The 17522-nt window shown below is 45.2% G+C and overlaps 1 protein-coding gene across 4 annotated transcripts; it reads left to right on the top strand.

The window, feature by feature from the left end:
• The first annotated feature begins 3325 nt into the window (after window positions 1-3325).
• On the top strand, window positions 3326-16474 carry CCNL1 (cyclin L1). Of its 4 annotated transcripts, XM_074878399.1 has the most exons (11): window positions 3355-3733; window positions 3957-4031; window positions 4259-4368; window positions 10661-10781; window positions 11183-11247; window positions 12587-12686; window positions 12825-12929; window positions 13208-13349; window positions 14982-15093; window positions 15249-15347; window positions 15674-16474. In XM_074878399.1, the coding sequence occupies exons 1-11, from the start codon at window positions 3467-3469 to the stop codon at window positions 16020-16022; spliced, it is 1545 nt and encodes a 514-aa protein (XP_074734500.1). In that variant the 5' UTR covers window positions 3355-3466; the 3' UTR covers window positions 16023-16474. The 4 variants fall into 4 exon arrangements, 2 of the variants coding, with proteins under 2 accessions (XP_074734501.1, XP_074734500.1); XR_012630094.1 differs by lacking the exons at window positions 13208-13349; window positions 14982-15093; window positions 15249-15347; window positions 15674-16474 and adding an exon at window positions 11471-11484 and having other exon boundaries at window positions 3326-3733; window positions 12825-12842; XR_012630095.1 differs by lacking the exons at window positions 12825-12929; window positions 13208-13349; window positions 14982-15093; window positions 15249-15347; window positions 15674-16474 and having other exon boundaries at window positions 3327-3733; window positions 11183-11335.
• The last annotated feature ends 1048 nt before the right edge of the window (window positions 16475-17522 follow it).

Below are 17522 nucleotides of genomic sequence, written 5' to 3'. Positions count from 1 at the left end.
AGGCCAGTGATGTTCTGAGTTGGTGGTAAGATTTTTTTAATCTATGTAAAATTGGTTTTTAAATCTCACTGAGTGTACAGTACATGGCTAAAGGGAGGGAGCTTGTGAGAGGCCCAGGAAAATAGGGTGAGCGCACTAACCCTTCCAACTAGAATCACTGCTGAGTCATGAACCTGCAAGTAAGCTCCTCCCAGTTAAATGCTCTATTTGTATAAAAAGCACTATTTCAGTGATGGATACAGACTGGCTCTCAAACGCCAAACTATAAACGGAAAGGAAGGCTAAAAAGCAAACATTGTGTGCTGTGGACTTGGTGATCTTTCTCAAGGGCGTGCTTGTAGAACCAAGGAAGTTTGACTAATTGCTGTAATCGTGACACAACATAAGGTGCCGCACCCAGCTACTCCTCATTCCGTGCTGGCTGCTGCAGGGAAGAGCAGGCCTGGCCACGTGCACCTCAGCCTCCCTCTGCAAGGCCGTTCCTGTGAAGGCCTGGCAGATGAGGCTTCTGCAGGGATTTTTCTTGCCCCTGATTAAAAATCTTGGATTTGTATCTCTCTACTTTTATCTTAGGTTCTCCTACCACAATAAACCCTGGCAGCTGTGAACTACTCTGACCCTTTGCTCAATTAATTATTATACTGCAACCTGGCCTGGTTTCATGGGGGTTAGGCAACCTCAGGTCCCACAAGCCCTCTGCTCCCATCAGGTTTGCTCATCCTGATCAACTAATGGAAAAAAATAATCTTTCCTGTGCCTTATGCAGCACTGCAACCTCACCCTCCCTGCAGAGCTCTGGGCCTGTCCCACGAGGTCAAAACAGCACTGATGAGCCCATCTGACTGACAGTTGTTCCACATGCACACATGGAATTACTGGGGCTAAGCTAATAGCGAGCATGTCCCCTCTAGCAGATCCTGCGGGTGCTGGGCTTTCCTCTTTTGAGATATTCACAGTCTCTTTTCTTGATTTGCAGTCCCATGGCTGTTCAGTGAGCTGCTGCCGGATTACGGATCAGGCCAGTCAGCTATCAGCGTGCTGGCTCATGAGGGGTTACAACGCATTGCTGCAAATGTGCAGGACACTGAGAGCTTCCAGGCAGAGGAGGGGAGCTCAGAGGGATCCCTGAGGAGAGCTGATCCCTGCTCCAGACAAGGCCTGCGCCGGCCGGCCCAGCCTTATCTCCTTCTCCAAACCAGGGCTCTGTAGAGGCGGCGGCAGCGCCTCGCTGCCGGTAGGAAGAGGCGCCGGATCTCCACAGGATCCGCCCCAGCCGCGTCGTGCCCGCCGGGGCGATACCGACCCACAGCGCCCGCGGCTGAGGGGACAACGGGGACACGGGCGGGTGAGGGGCCGGCACCCGGCTCCCCCACACAACATGGCGGACAGCGGCCGAGAGCGGGCGCTGCCACTCAAACCGAGCAAGCCAATCAGATCCCGAAGCTGTCCGCCGAGGCGGGATTTGCCTTTCCGTTTGCGTGCAGTTACGGCCGCGGGGAATTAGTCCCGGTCAGGGCGTGCGGCCGCGGAGGGATATGGCCAGCGGGGCGTGGCGCGGCTCTTCCGAGAAATGATGCAAAGCGGCGGGAATTTCCCGGTCGCCGCGTCCCGGGGTGGTTGCGACAGCCGGTCTGGGCCGGGGCTGGCGGGGAGGGCTGTGGGGCCTCCGGCGCTGCCGCTGCGGCCGTGCCTGGCGGGAATCGCTGCGGGGCCTCCTCCTCCGGCGGCGGTCGGAGGCGGCGGCGGGTGCTGCGGCCCGGGCCTTCTTCCCCCGGGCCTGCGCTGAGGTGATGGTGGCTGCCTCGGGGTGGGGGCGGGGGGTGAATGGCCGTGGCAGGGCAGGCACCGCCTTTTCCCAGAGCCGGGGCCGCCTCAGCTCTCCTCAGCGGAGGGCGGTTTAGGGCACCCTGGTGCTGTCTCCCCCGAGCGTCCCGCCGTTTCCAGCCCTTCCCTCAGGCAGAGGGACAGCCCATGCCAGACCAACACGCTGACAGCTTTTCTTCCAAATAAGAAATTGGGAGTTGGGGAGGGTGATGGAGCACTAGGAAATCCCGGTGCTGTGTTCATGCAATTTGCAGAATTGTAACCAAACTATCCATGTTTTGTCAGATTAATCTTTTTTTCAGGCAGTGCATAAGATCTGTTTCCATTGCAGTGTCCTAGCTCCCCGAAAGATGTTTCCAGCCCTCAAAACACTCTCCTACTGGAAATAAACTCCTCGTTTGTGGCATGCCTGCCATCAGAAACCGGCAGAGCTACCCCACAGCCTTATGTCATGTATCTAAGAAGCAGTAGCTTGTAAAAATAACGACTTTCTAGCAAGTAAAACTTGCAGTCAGTGTAGATCATGGCCCAAGGAGCCCCTAACTGTGTGTCGTGAGGAGCTGGTCACACAGCGAGCAGCTAAATGAGGGAAAAACCTCCAGAATTGGCTCCGCAAGGTTTTACCTTGTTCTGTGGGATGCAAATACCCTCGTGTGACATGGGACAAATGTGGGGGACAGATGGGGAGGGTGGTGAGTGGCTGCTGGGTGTGGGGCTGTTTCCCCAACACTCAGTGTGAATTTATGTACAGTGGCTTAAAAGGCAGTAGCTGCTTTAATTCCTTTTTTTTTTTTCAATTTATTAATAAATGAAGTGGAAGGTAACTTTTTGCTGGGTTATGCTTCCTGTTTGGAACTACACAACCCACCTCCTGTCACTATTGCACCACAGCCATCCCGTTTGTTTACTTACTCAATTTTATGGATTTTTTTTTTTTTTTCCCAAAAAAGGCCAAAAGCCCTACGGCAGCTCCTGGCTGAGCTTGCACCCAGGGCACGCACCAGTTAACCTACACGGTCTTTAAAACACAGTTTCAAGTAGTTTAAGCAGTTTCCTTTCCCTCTGCCGCTGTGAAGCCTACAGCGCAGTGCTCTTCCACTGTTTAAACCCTTTTGCAGTGGAAAATTCTCTAAAAAAAAAAGCGAATAACGCCGGCCGCCCCCTCCGGCGACAGCGCAGCCAGGACCGGGGCGGCTGCGGCGGCGGCGCCGTTTCCTCCCCACGGAGGAACGTGGGCCCACGCGTGTCCTCATTTCCTTCCCCCCTTGCCAAAGCGGGAGCTGCGGGCCGCGGCACGTTTCACCGGAGGCGGCTCCCGGGGGAGGGTCCCCGCCCGGGGACAACGGCGGCCGCGGCCGCCTCATCGTCCCGCCGAGGCCCCCCGCGATCGCGACGGTCCGTGTGTTAACGGAGAAGGGCCGTGTGCCGCTCCCCAGGGCCGGGACAACAGCGAAGATCGGTGACTCCCGGTGCCGCGGGGAACGGTAGGGGGCGGCGGGGGGGGGGGGGGGGGACGGGACGGGTCCGGCGGACTTTTTTTTCCCGGCGTGCCCCGCGCAGGCGCCGCTGTGTGCTGCGTCACAGCGCCGGGCCGCGCTAGTCAGTGCGTGGCCGGCTGCGGGTGCGGACGCGCTCCGCCATCATGGCCTCCGCCGCTACGGCTCCTCCCGCTGCCGCCGCCGCCGCTACTGTTGCCGCCCCGCCGGCTCCCGCCGCTCCGGGCATCCTTATCGGTGACCGGCTGTACTCGGAGGTGTCGCTGACCATCGACCACTCGCTGATCCCCGAGGAGCGCCTCTCGCCCACTCCCTCAATGCAGGACGGCCTGGACCTGCAGTGCGAGACCGACTTGCGCATCCTGGGCTGCGAGCTCATCCAGGCGGCCGGTATCCTCCTCCGCTTGCCGCAGGTGGGTGCGAGCCCCGGCGCCTAACCGGGAGGGAGGGAAGGGCCGGCGCCGCCATTGTGGCGCGGCGGGAAGGGCGTGTGAGGCGGCCGCGCCGGGGGGGGGGGGGGGCGGCGGCGGCGGCGGCGCCAGCTGGTGCCTGACACAAAATGGCGGCGGTGGCGGTTGGGCCCGGTGAGTGACTCCCGCTCCTTCTTTCCTCCTCCTCCCCTCTTTGCGTTCCTAGGTGGCGATGGCGACGGGGCAGGTGCTGTTTCATCGGTTCTTCTATTCGAAGTCCTTCGTCAAGCACAGCTTCGAGGTGAGCGCGGCGCGGGCTGGCGGGGAAGCTGGGGGAGCAGGACAGGGACGGGGAGGAGGCGGCTGTAGCCGCTGTTTTAGGCGACCGGTGAATTTGGCCGGTCACATGCCAAACCGGCTGTGCTCTTCGAGCCTTTAGGCCACGGGGTTTTGTTTTTTTCTATTGTTTTTTTTTAAGTTGTGTAATTCTAGTCTTCGTTTTCTCATGGAATCGGGGCTTCCTTTCAGATTGTTGCTATGGCCTGCATCAATCTCGCATCCAAAATTGAAGAGGCGCCTCGTCGTATAAGGGACGTGATCAACGTGTTTCATCATTTGCGTCAGTTAAGAGCAAAAAGGTAAGAGTAGCTTCGTTACGAACATAAGCATCTGTTGTCACTAATGTACACTGCAGTTTTCAATTCACAGTATTTTTCCAGGCTAAGTTCAACGACCTAAAATTGAGAAGGGAGTGCTCATTGGCTGCTGTGTAGGCAGTACAGTTCAATGCTGACTTCTTCTACTGGTACTTTTGTTTACTGGGTAGACCCGTTTTCGTTACTTATAGAGCTACAAGTCATGAGTATTGGCTCTAGTTTTAGGTCCACAGTTGTAGTTTTAGGTCTATTGCTAATTGATTTTTGATGTCTTGTTCTTGAAAGGTAGTTTTAGGCATGAGTAGCCAATTAGCGGGGTTCTGCATTTTCTCCAGACTTCTAACCGTGTTTGGTAGTCTTAATGCTTTCCCTCTTGTTAGTATGTAGCTGTCCAAATGTGGTTGTAGTGCCGATAAAGTATCAGTTAACAAAAGATGAAAGCTGAACTTCTCCCAGTGATGATAGTATTACCTTTTAGAAAGTATCTGGAAAAAGTACGGTTTGGCCTACAGCGTTTGCAGCTTTAATGACACCGCTTCAACAAGGAATGTGTAATTGAGTCTTGGAAGCTGAAGGCATCTTTAATTGGAAAAAGTGAGACTTGTGTTTTTCATGGTACCGTGTGCTTGTGTCGGTGAAGCTGGAGTGTAAGCTTACCTGATCTGTGTGCAGATCCGGATCATTGTCTGCTGAGTTGTAGAGCTGCTCTCAGTTGTGAGTGCCTAATACTGCTTTTTTTGTGTGTAAAGCGATGTATGTTTTTGTGTGTAAAGCAAAGTAACTCAGTGTATCGGAAGGAACAAGGAATGGTTGAAGGGAAGGAATTTTCTCGGTTGCTATTAAATGCAAAATTTCTGTAAATCTGTCATGCAGCAGCATTACAGTCTGTGAGACTGGAGACGTCAGCTGTGATGAAGTAGCTTTACTTGCAGTGGCTGATTGCTTAAAGTGTAAGGTTATCCATAGTTACAGGAGGATTTTGTTTCCAGGTAGATTCTTAAATTCACGCTTTAATTTTTCTGTATCACCAGGTTACAACAGGAATTTAAACTTTAGTGTTGTATAACCTTTTCTGAGCAGTAAGAATAGAAATCCCTTAGGGAAACCAGCTGTTTCTTGGTGTCTTTTATGCTTCTGTTGAATCTGAAGCTTCTGCTTTTACTGCCTTGTGCTCATGTTTTCCTAGTTAGTTTTAGACAAAAGAAGAACGATTCAGTGTTATACTTTGGAACTTAGCTTTGTTCTTTTTAAGTTGTTATCCCAGATGGCCCTGAGACAGTTTTGTGAAGTTATGCCGAGTGTGAATTCGGTGGTATTGTTTCTTACTACAGTTTTGATAAGGGAGTCTGGTTATTGGATTTATTGAAGTTGGTTCAGTGATTCATAATATTTTGGCCTTGATCCAGGCAGTGAAGGTTAATTAATCATATGCAATGCTTTTCTTTGCAATGAGAATATAAATTAGTTGATTTTTTATGCTGTGTGAAGGATCAGAGAAACTGAACTTAACCTGTGAACTTAAATCTTTCCAGCTAGCCTGTTCCAAATCAGAATGTCACTTTGTGCATGTTACATGGTGTCTAAAATGCATCATGTCGAGAGAAATCGTGCACTTCTACCCATTATTTTCTGGAGAAATGGGCATTGTTGCTCTGAGATTCTGAGTGAATCTGCATGAAATTAATCTTAAAAATGCTGAAGTCTGACATTCAGACTTGCTTTTTTTTTTAAGCAAGCAGGATGTAAACGTTTTTCTGTACTTTTTACAAGATTACAATTAAATAATCTGTACACGTTATTAACTTCAACTCTTTTTTCCCTTGCAACCGACTATACAGCGACCAGCTACATTTACCAAAGCCTGGGTGATGTGGAGTGGTACATAAAGATGAAGCTGTCGTCATGGCAACAGTGAGTGAAGTATCGAAAATCCCCAAGGAGAAGCCAGTGCTCTGAGAATAGGTCACTGGAATCGGGGGACTAACAGGTTGGCCGCTGGTGAACCATTTGGAAGAACTCCTGTATCTTGTTATAAGCTTTTTTCTTTGCTGTCCAGGTTTTTAGAATACTAGCTTGATCTTTTTTTTTTTTTTACCTGAAGCTAACACCTAGGTTGTAGTTAGTTTCTCACACACAACCCAGAACTGAAACAATCAGTTAGGCTGCTGTACTTTTCTTTTCACCTCTAGTCTAGCATTTCTGTTAACTGAAGCTCTTAACCTGCACATGAAGTTCGAGTAGTTTGAGTAGGCTTGCTTGCTTTCTTAAACAGTTTTGAGTTCTTAGTTCCACTTTCTGGCTCTGTATATTTGCAGTTTGAATTCATAGTACAACATGCCTTCACAAGGATAAGGAAGTCTTGAATTTGTAAAGCTATTTATATGAATTGCTATGTAAGCAGTCCCTTCTATGTACCTGTTCGCAGAATTGGGAATTGCATTGGAATTTTCTTTTTGTAAGACCTGTAGTCAACTGAGTTACTGCTAGGTGGTATTTCTAATACTGAGAAGTAAGAAAAAGCTTAAAAAGTATTTTGGACAAGCGTATTTTCTTTCGGATCTTTCACAAGCATATGTCATGTGGTACTGCATGTAAAAATGTTTGTGTGCATGGAGAAAAGCTCGTATTATGAAAATACTGCTTTTTAAGAAATTGTGTGCCGAAACATCTGTGTTCTGAGCAAAGTGCAACTATTGTTTAACATGTAGAATGTAGTTTGAAGTTGATTTTATTTATCTTAAATGTGCCTGAAAGCTGCAAAAAGTCCTTACGAGCATGGACCCAAATGTGACTCCTGTCATGGTGTAATCTCGGCAGTGTCGGTTTGCGCTGTGCAGTCAGCTGTCCCTCGCTTCTGCTGCAGCAAATGGGCCCCTGCAGTTGTGTTGCAAGTGGCCTGTGTTAACCACACACACTACTTAGTGTTCTTCAGACCATTCTGTAAATCCACAGTGCTTGTATTTACAATATTGGAGACAAATAGAGAATTCACTTTCTTCTCTCTTACTGACTGGCATGAGAGAGATCTGGTCTCTGAAATGAGATGCTGATGTTACGCTCTACTTCTCAGAAGTACTTTTGCATTACGAACAAAACTACACGCAGAGCGCTTTTCCTCCAAAGTATTAGACGTTCCAAAGACATTAGATTTTAATATTTCATCAAGTGAAGCTGTAGCAGGGTCAAGAACTTAGGTTTCATTTGTCAGGGGGACTTTAAAAAAAGAATATTTGTAACTTATTTATCGTTACAAACACATTACAGTGTGCGTTCATCTTTTGGGTGGCTGTGCAATCTTTAAATCCCAATGAAGTTTTACAACTCAGCGTGGGATTGTTTTACCAGAATGGGCACTGCTCTCTCTGTTCTTAAGTCTTGCCTGGAGCTCTAGTGCTGATCTGTAAGAACAGATTCAAAGTAAGAATTTGTAATGCTACTTGGCTATATAGGGCTTGAGGCTTATATTTTATATATGAGCTTATAAATTATTTTTCTCTGGTTTGGTATTTGTGATCTAAAACAATTCTTGGACTGAGAACTAAGTGCAGCAAATGCAGTAGCAAAGTCCTTAGTAGGAAAGCTAAGAAGTTATTCAGAGGGAGATCTCTGAAGTTTTCAACTTCTAAATAATTATGCACACCAACACTTTGGAGTTCATGGCAAAAGTACCAAACAGGTAAATCTTAATCCAGTGGGGAACCTGCCTTTTGCCGGTTATAAGGCACAGTGAAGTCTGCTGTGGATTTTTATTTTGCATTAAGTGACAAAAGGCCACGTTTGTCCTTCTGTTTCTGGAAATACTGTCTGGACAGACTGATATTTTTCATGGCTTCCTTCGATCTGTAGATCTCTAGAACTTGTGTGTCATAATTGACCAGAGTAATGTGGGACAACAGAGTAAAGCACGCTCTCGAGTGCCTTAATTTTGAGTTTTCTATCACTTTGATGTTGAACATGTACAACCAAAGTGTGAACTGTTTGTGCTGATCCTATGGCCCCGTAGAAGGACAGTGAAAACTTAAAATCCAACAAGGCTCAGTCTTTCCTGTTGCACTTTGAGCTACCTTACTGTGTTTTCATAATACTGACTTTCTTACATAGCTTTCGGAGAGTTCAGAGACATGCAGAAGATGGTAATCCTGCAGCAGGTTGTCGGATGATCCCATGCAGTCATGTTGTCCTACTGTTGATTGTATTCTTTTAGACTGGAAGTCATAGCTGCCCTAACTGTTTCATCCAAGATTTGTCACCTCTGATAAAGTGTTCTGCTAACAAGATGAGCTGAGCCTGGAGACCTAAACTCGCTCTGAATGATGCCTTGCAGATCCTGTTAATGCCAGTGATCTCTAGATAAAATTGTGTAAAGCAATATTGGGGGAAATGTTATTATAAACCCCAGTATAGTTAGTTGAAATTAATTGGGAGTGAATCAGTTTCACTGATTTGGAGGATTTCAGCTTGGTTCTTCCAGTCTCCCACTCCAGAGCATTGTGTTCAGGCAGCCTTTGCAGTGCTGGAGTGTGCAGATAAAATTGTAGCCTTTCTACTGAAGTAGTGACCTTAAAGAAGCTCTTTAAGTTTTTATTTTCCAGTTAACTTATAGGAAGAGAAAGAAGAAAAAAAACCAAAACCAAAACAAAAAAAACCCCAAAACAAACAAACCCCACACCAAACAAAATGTATTAGAGTAGCTGAAATCACAAACAATAAACTTTCTGTGATGAGAGTAACACTTAAATAGAGAAGTTACTTCTGAGTAACATGGAAAGCATTGTGGGTTTTTAGGAGACAGACGTAGTAAGGCTTGTACTCGAATTGTAGGTCTTTCCTGGCACCAGGAAGGTGGAGTAGCTCATGCCAGACCTCCTGGGAGCTGCTTCTCAGCCCCTTGGGAGGAGCAGGGGGAGCTCAGGTGCATGGTACAACATGATGGTTTTATTTGGGAAGTGAATCGCTTGTAGCCTCTGGCCAACAGTAATAACCATCCTTCAGGTGACTGCAGGAGTCTTGGCATAAATTGTGGATTATTGGAGTTGGGAAGCTCTTCAGCCAGCCTTGTAATTAAATGGGGCCATTCTTTCTGGGGGGGAACCTAGGGTTTTTTGAGTGTTTTTTCCACTCTGTGACCTATCAGGGAAGGAGAAGTGCGATCCACTTGTGGAACTTACATGGAACCAAAAAAGACAAGTTAGTAGTGAAATACTTCATCTGCTAAAACAGAAGTTGTGTTTTGAATCCACTTTGCATTACTTTTTCTTCTTTTGAATGTAATGTAAAATAAATGTGTCACCAGTGCTTGGGGCATACTGGGTTTATCATGTGAACACAGTGTGGTTTATTAGAGTGTAACTAGTTGCAAAAACTTTCTTCTGTGTTGGGAAGCATGGATTATGTGAGGCATATTACATACAGGGAAAAAGCTGGTCTGTCTTTAGGAGGAAGTGGATTAAAATAAACAGTGGAATGTTGAAAGGTCAAGTTTAAGCACGGAGAAAGAAAATAATACGAAATGGAGTGTGACGCTTGTGCATAAAGCATACAGCAAGTTATTTTAGTTAAAATGCTTTGGAGTTCAGGTGTTGGATTTGGAAGGAATTAGGACACAGAGCTAGGCTTGGGACTCTTTGTGAAATGAGCTCTTGGTTTGCAAATAGAAGTGACATAATACCCACTGATTAGTGGGTGCAGCGTTCAGAATCACGGGCAGATCTTGTCATCATTTCAGAGGTGAAATTCTTTGCTTTAGTAGACTTCTCATATATCACAGTAGCAGGGCTGTCTTGTTCTCTGAAGATCTGAATAATCTTGTCTTCCAGTGCATAGGAAACTGCAGTTTGTAAAGCACAAGCTTGCTGTTTTAATACCTGTAAAAAAACCTGTTCTAGCTTACTTCTGCTTTGAAGTGCTACTTAGCAAAGGTAGTTGTATCACACTCCTTCCCCCACCTCTGTCCTGAGAAGTAAAGGTTCTTTGAGATCTTCGCTCTGAAGTTCACTTGCATTCCAGCAGCTTGACCAGCGTAGTTTACATACACAGTAGCAAAAGGGTGATTTTTTTTTTTTTTTTTTTCCTTAGCCATCTAATCTGTAGCTAGTCGAAAGCAGAAACTAAACTAGTTTATCTAAACTTGGACAGCACAAGATTAATGCTTAAACTTGCTTGCAGGAGTTGAAAACCGGTTTCTGTTGCCATTAGTTGGTTGGAAGGGAAAACAGAGATGCAGCTATTTTTGGATATGCAAAACAGTTTTGATTTTATTTCTTGCAAACTATAGGACTCCAAGCCCCCTGATACTTGATCAGAACTACATAAACACCAAAAATCAAGTAATCAAAGCAGAAAGAAGGGTACTGAAGGAGTTGGGATTTTGTGTTCATGTCAAGCATCCGCATAAGGTGAGTTATCAAAAATAATGTAACTGTAAATACTAATCTACCTTGATATCGTCATTGTGAGCTGTGGAACGAGAAACACAGGTGTTAAAATGACCTGATTTCTTTATTCCTTAGTAGTTACCGCGAATGCTTTTGCCAGAGTGCTTGGTCAAATAGTCACATTGACTTTGGTAGAAATTGCTTCCTTGGGAAATGTTAAAGGTGACTGTTTTTGAAAATCATAGAAAAGTAGTAAAATAAAGAATTGTCTGGATGTGACTGAATGACGTGAGCTTGCAGTGTGTGCTTAGAAAAGGAGGAGAGCGTGTTGTTTCGGAACTGTGTGGCTATACATAGTTACTTCCTTACTTTGCTTTATATGTTAGAACTGAGCCCCCTTTTTTTTTCTCCTTCTTCCTCAGATCATTGTTATGTATTTACAAGTCTTAGAATGTGAACGTAATCAAACCCTGGTACAGACAGCCTGGTAAGTTGTAATTTTCCATTCTTTTCCTAGCCAGGAAAATAGTAGCAGAAATAACAAGCCTGATGATCCATATGCAAAGCAATGAGATGTAAGTTATTACACAAACATATACTTCTAAAATACTTTAGTGCTTGTTTCTGCTTACTATTTTCATGGCTTGATTCCAGTGTAGTAATGGAGAACTCAATTTAACTTTGTTCTTTTTTCTACTCTTTAATTAAAGGGTAGTCCATGATGGTAAGTCATAGAGCTCTGCCCTCTGCACCTCTCAGCCCATGACCTGGGGATGGCCTGTTTGGCTGCCCTTCTCTCCAGCCAACCCAGTGCAAGCTCTCATCCGAGATTCACTGAAGTGGTCCATATCCATCGGGCAGCATCTTCTAGTTCTGTCTGGGTGTCAAAAAGGATTTGTATATTTGCTTTTAGAAGTAACTGTTAAAATGTTTCTAAATGTATTTGTTGCCTAGCTACTGTATACTGTAGTGTATTTAAAGGAGACATGGGGTAGACTTTCTGCCAACATTTCTTTAGTTGATTTAGCATTTGGCTGAACTTAAAAAAAAAAAAAAGACAATTACCGTGCATGCAGCATGCTCACTTAGAAGCCATATCGGGCATGGTTTTCTGTAGAGTCAATACTTACTGACTGCTGTTCGTTTCTTTCCTCACTGTAGCTCAGTAACTTAGAAATCGATGGAGGTCTCTGCTGATTAAATGTCTCTCTTGGCATGTGTTGCTTGGCAGTGCCACTCTGGTGGAAGAATAGTAGCTTAGTCAAGTGGGAGACCCATTACTAACTTGCAGGTCTTTTTCCAACACTCTGTGTGCAAATCGGATGCTTTTCTCTCTGGATGAAGTTAATGACTCAAGGCACACATAGGATTTAAATGCAATGTTTTATGAACGGTAGAGGTTGCGTCTAGACTCTGGAAAATGGTAGGTTAAAAATATACCGTGCTTTCATGCTTGCATTTGAGTTTTAAGCATATTGATTTTTAATTGTGAGAACGTTGGTGTTTAAAGCAAAGAGCTGGACAGATGAAAAGTGCTTGTTAGATTAACTCAATGGACACTTCACAGGATAAACTTAACGTACCTACCTAGGAGGTAGCCGTTACGTACTATTACTTGCATTGGGGTTTCAAAACAATGGCAATGGTGCAAACTTTGTTACAGAAGTAACAAATGTAAACATCAAATACGATAATTCGAAAGAAAACAAGTGTTTAATATAATAACAGAAAAAATAATAAAGTCAATTGAGTCTCCAGTATTGTTATCCTCTAAATAAAAAGATGTAAATGGGAGATCCAACCTTTCCTAAATTTTTTTTTTTTAGGAATTACATGAATGACAGCCTTCGAACAAATGTGTTTGTTCGCTTTCAGCCAGAGACTATAGCATGTGCTTGCATTTATCTCGCTGCTAGAGCTCTGCAGGTGAGTACTCACCCGTCTTCAGCTAGCGTTGCCTTTTATTGCTAGTAATCCAGTTTCAAGAAAATTAATGAAAATATTTAAAACAAAAGCCTGGTGTGTAATCTCTTATCATTAAGCTTTTGGTGGTTTTATTTTCAGATTCCACTACCTACCCGTCCTCACTGGTTCTTGCTCTTTGGCACCACGGAAGAGGAGATTCAGGAGATATGCTTAACAACTCTGAAGCTCTATACCAGAAAGAAGGTAACTTTGAGATGTTTGTTCTTCCCCATCAACGCTCAGCACGGCTTGAGCTGTCTCAGGGTTGTCTAAGCGTGTTTGGGAACCCCTGTGTACAAATCTGCAAACTGGAGAGGCTCTGCTTGCATGGCTGCTCCTCTGAGGGGAGTGTGGGAACCAATTATGGAAGTTAGTCATGTTACAGGACAGATGATTAAAAGATAATTGAGTATTTTTCAGAAATGAGATGAAGGTATGAACTGCGTTAGTTTGACTTCTTACCGCATTGTTACTTTTAACAGCCCAATTACGAATTCCTGGATAAAGAAGTAGAAAAGAGGAAAATGGCACTACAGGAAGCTAAACTGAAGGCAAAAGGTTTAAATCCAGATGGAACTCCAGCACTCTCAACACTGGGTGGCTTTTCTCCTGCCTCCAAACCATGTAAGTTTTTTGTTTTCTGAACAGAAAGTTGCATAATACTATTTGGTAAGTCTTCTAAATCTGTGCCCCAGGGTGTTAAAAAAAAAAAAGTAGGTTTGCTTCTCAAGCTATTAAGACCATTTAGGCTTTCTCACAGAACTAAGAAGCAAGATAAATCTTTCTTTTTTTAAAAAAACCCACAAATTTTAAAACCAGTTTCAATACTTTGAAATAGCTGATTAGAGGGAAAGGGGGTAGTTTATACTCCCACAGATGGAAGAGTATTTTAATACTATTAATATGTAAATTATGTAATTATGTTATGAAAATGTCTAGACCTGGGAGTTTGCTGTGCATTACTGGGTTGTGGAGAGACTCTCTGGGTTTAAACTGTTGGGGGGTGTCCCAGCAGCCTTCATGGTTCCTTTTGCGGCAGCTATCACTGACAGTTGCTTTCTCTGCCTTTGTTTTTTTTAAATGTACATGTCCACTGTTGAAGTGCTGTGAAGGAAGACAGCTTGTGGTCAGGAAATGGAGATGGGAAGGTTGCAGTGCTGTCTTGGCATTGGTGACTAAATTATAATGTGTATATCGAACCTGCCAAGAAATCTGTCTGAATTCTAGTGATACAAAGAACAGTTTTGTCTTGGTGCTTTTACCTCTTAATGTTGCTATTGATCTGTAAACTACCAACAAAATTTAAAAGCAAATGTTTTGAGTGTTGGTCCGGGGATGGTGGGTGAAGAAGGCAGCACAGGCCTTGTTTTACATGACCTCCTCAGGAACTTAAGAACATACTCTGCAAAAGCAATATTTGGAGCAGTTACTTCTCGTTAAGAACAATACAGCTGAGTTTCCAGAGGTCTTTGAGCTGGCAGGTGTAAATTTCTCACTAAACAATGACAGTTTTTTCTTACTTCTGTCAAGTGGGAGCCTCGGTTAGAAGAGTTTGAGTGAAAGCAGGGCCTCTGGTGGGATTTTGGAAGAATTCTTACTAGCTGACAAACAGGGAAAGCTTCTGGCAGAATTCTGCCTTTCTGTAGTTTTACATGGAACCTCTGAACCCTGCGGAGCGAGGAAGGTGAGGTCCTAATGCAGTGCCTTCCTCTCAGCAGGGCAGCTAGAAATGGGTTGCTCTTGCAGAGCAGCCCTTGGAGAAAAGGGGAATCCATCTCCAGGCTGAATCAGCTGACAGATTGACTTCTAAATTAAATAATTTTTTTTGTTTTGCGTTACATTTGTACCACTAATATAAAAATGAAATCTATAATTTTGCTGTTCAGTCTTAATTCTTATAGTATTGAAAATTAACTGTCACGGTAACAGTTTATGTATTTGTGGGCCATAAGGGCACCTTTTATTTTGTAAAATAAAAGCTCAGAGGAGCCTGGCTGCTTGGCTTGAGGGGCACAGCATTCTCTCCCCATGCCGGCATTTGCCTTTAAACTACAATGTGTCTCCCGGCGGGCATCTCACTCCAGTGTTCTCTTCTTGGAGTGAACCCTCAAGGGAAAGGTGGCAGGAAATAGTAGCTATTGGGTTCATATTTACATTTTGGGCAAATGCTGGGAGAGATGTGTGAAGGATTCGGTGTGTTTATTACAAAGTTCTAGGAATAAAATACCTAATTTTGAATTTCAATTTAATTCTTAGCTTCCCCCAGAGAAGTAAAAACTGAAGAGAAGACTCCAGTGTCTCTGAATACCAAAACCATTAAAAAAGAGCCAGAAGAGAGGCAGCAAGCTTCAAAGAGCCCTTACAATGGGTGGGTAAAAATCTCTTCCTGATAAGAGAAGACTTCTGTAAAAACAGTTTCTTCAGCTGAAGTAGTGAACTACTACTGAGCTACTTTGTGGAAGTAGCAGCCAGTACCTTGGAAATATAACCCTAATTTTTTTTTTCTTCTCCTCCCCCCCCCAGCATGAGAAAAGAAAGCAAGAGAAGTAGAAGCAGCAGAAGTGTGAGTCGATCTAGGTCACGAACAAAGTCGCGGTCTCGATCTCACACGCCCCGGCGGCAGTAAGTGGTGGATTTTTGTTGGGGGTGAGGAAGGGGGCAGGGCTTTTGGGGCGGGTTGGCTTTTCTGGTCAAAATTGGCCTTCTGGGCTTTTTCGCTTCGCTTCGAAGTAGTAGGACTGAACAACTCTGAAAGGTGCTGGGTTGTGGGTGTGGCTTCTTGTTTCCAGAGGAGCTGAACTCAAAGGCATGTTCTGGGGCGCTCACTCTCATTCATCGGGCAGAAACAGTCTCTTGATTTCTTCCAGTAACTTGCAAGTGCCTAAGCATTGATTTATTTTTTTTCTTTCGTGTGGAAAACGGGTGTTAATTTACCACTTCTCTGTAAGCTACAACAATAGGCGGAGCCTGTCTGGGACATACAGCTCCCGCTCGAGGAGCCGGTCCCGCAGCCACAGCGGCAGCCCGCGGCGACACCACAACCACGGCTCGCCGCACCTGAAGGCCAAGCATGGCAGGGAGGAGCTGAAGAGCGCCAACAGACACGGGCACAAACGGAAAAAATCCCGTTCGCGTTCGCAGAGCAAATCCAGGGAGCATTCTGATGCCGCCAAGAAGCACAGGCACGAGCGGGGACACCACAGGGACAGGAGAGAGAGATCCCGCTCCTTCGAGAGGTCCCACAAAGGCAAACACCACGGCAGCGGCCGCTCGGGGCACGGCAGGCACCGACGCTGAGGCTTGCACCCACGCCAGACTCGAGTTAAGCCTGTACATAACCCAGTAAATGGACTCTATTTGAGAACAAAGAAACCGGTTTAGGATTTTGATTAATTTAAACCCAATATCTAATTTTCTAAAAGGTGTAGAGGACTTTTTTTTTCTTTTGGGGGAAGAAACTGTTACCAACTTTTGCACATAATACCTTAGCAGTATCACATGGGCGGAAAACAGCGATCAGGTGAAATTGTATGTATTAGAGTTGTGTATTGTTTATCGATATGAAAACTGGAGAATGGATTTCTGTAAAAAGGCAAAATGTACCTTATTTTTATACAAGTCAATTGCAGACACTTATATTTAAGTATAGTTATTTGTTTAAACGATGGTGGATACTTTCTTACACTGGTTTTAGTCTGCATGTGTTGAAAGATTTTTACAAGAAATAAAATATAAAGCTTTTTTTTTTACTGCCTGTTAGATGTCATATATATATTGAAACTAAATTTAATTTTCTTGATTGCCTCCCTTTGACTGTTGCACGTGGATTTGGGATATCAACGTGTGTCTGTTGCAGAGGAAAGGCCTGGAAAGCTTTGGAAGTTGGTGTCCTGCTTCTGACCTGGGGTAAAGGCACGGGGACCTCTCTGGAGTTTGGGGGGAGGAGGAGGAGGCGGCTGTGAAAGAGCATTGTCGGCCCTGGACTTGGCTGTTCCTGTCCCGGCTTTCCCAGTACGGTGGGGATTTCTCTCCTGTTTCCTGCAGGAGCTGGTGAGTCACTGTCATTGGCTGTTCTGCAGCACAAAACAGCGGTTTGCTGGAAGCTCCCCCCTGTTTTGGGGTGATTTCTTGGTGGTTGACTGCTGGAGCCTGGCCCGGCAGAACTGGGGGTAAAGGGGAGATGAAAGGGGCCAGGAGGAATCGGATTTAATTCTTTTGCTACGCAGGTAGTAACAAAGCCATAAACCTCAAGGTGTGTGCTGTCCACCCAAGCTTGAGAGGTTCACCCCAGTCCCTTGGGTACAAAGGCCTTTTCTTGCCCAGAAAGCTGCTTGTGATTTTAACCTCCCTGGCCCAGGGGCCTCTAGTGCCCTGTGCTACTGCAGTGGTGAGGGCTGGGCTCTGGCCACACCTGCAGAGCTCAAAAGGGAAAGAAAAGGGTTGTGGTTGAGTAAAAACTTCACTGGAACTGGTACTTTCTTGTAAGCAGCCACCCGGCATCTTGCCAGGCCTGGCCTGCCTCTGTTCTCTAGAAATACAAAAAGTGAATATAGTTTTTTTTTAAAAGAGGGAAAAGATAAATATCTTTCTCTGTTTCTTGGTTACCTCTGTGTGTATTTCTGATCTGCAGTAACTATTTCATGGGTTTGCTGTCAGGAAAAACTAGTAGCTATGGAATTTAAAGTGGCTTTTTTTCCCTAGATACGAGTTATTTAGATAGTCCAGGGCAGTGATTAAAAACTGGAGAAGCGGCACATTTGCCTCAGTCTCCCTCAAACATCAGAGTTTGTGTATGAG

Source organism: Strix uralensis, chromosome 9, assembly GCF_047716275.1.
Source record: "Strix uralensis isolate ZFMK-TIS-50842 chromosome 9, bStrUra1, whole genome shotgun sequence".
Classification (NCBI taxonomy): Eukaryota; Metazoa; Chordata; class Aves; order Strigiformes; family Strigidae; genus Strix; species Strix uralensis.
Note: the sequence above shows the minus strand (reverse complement) of the source record. Positions and strands in the feature narration are given on the sequence as shown.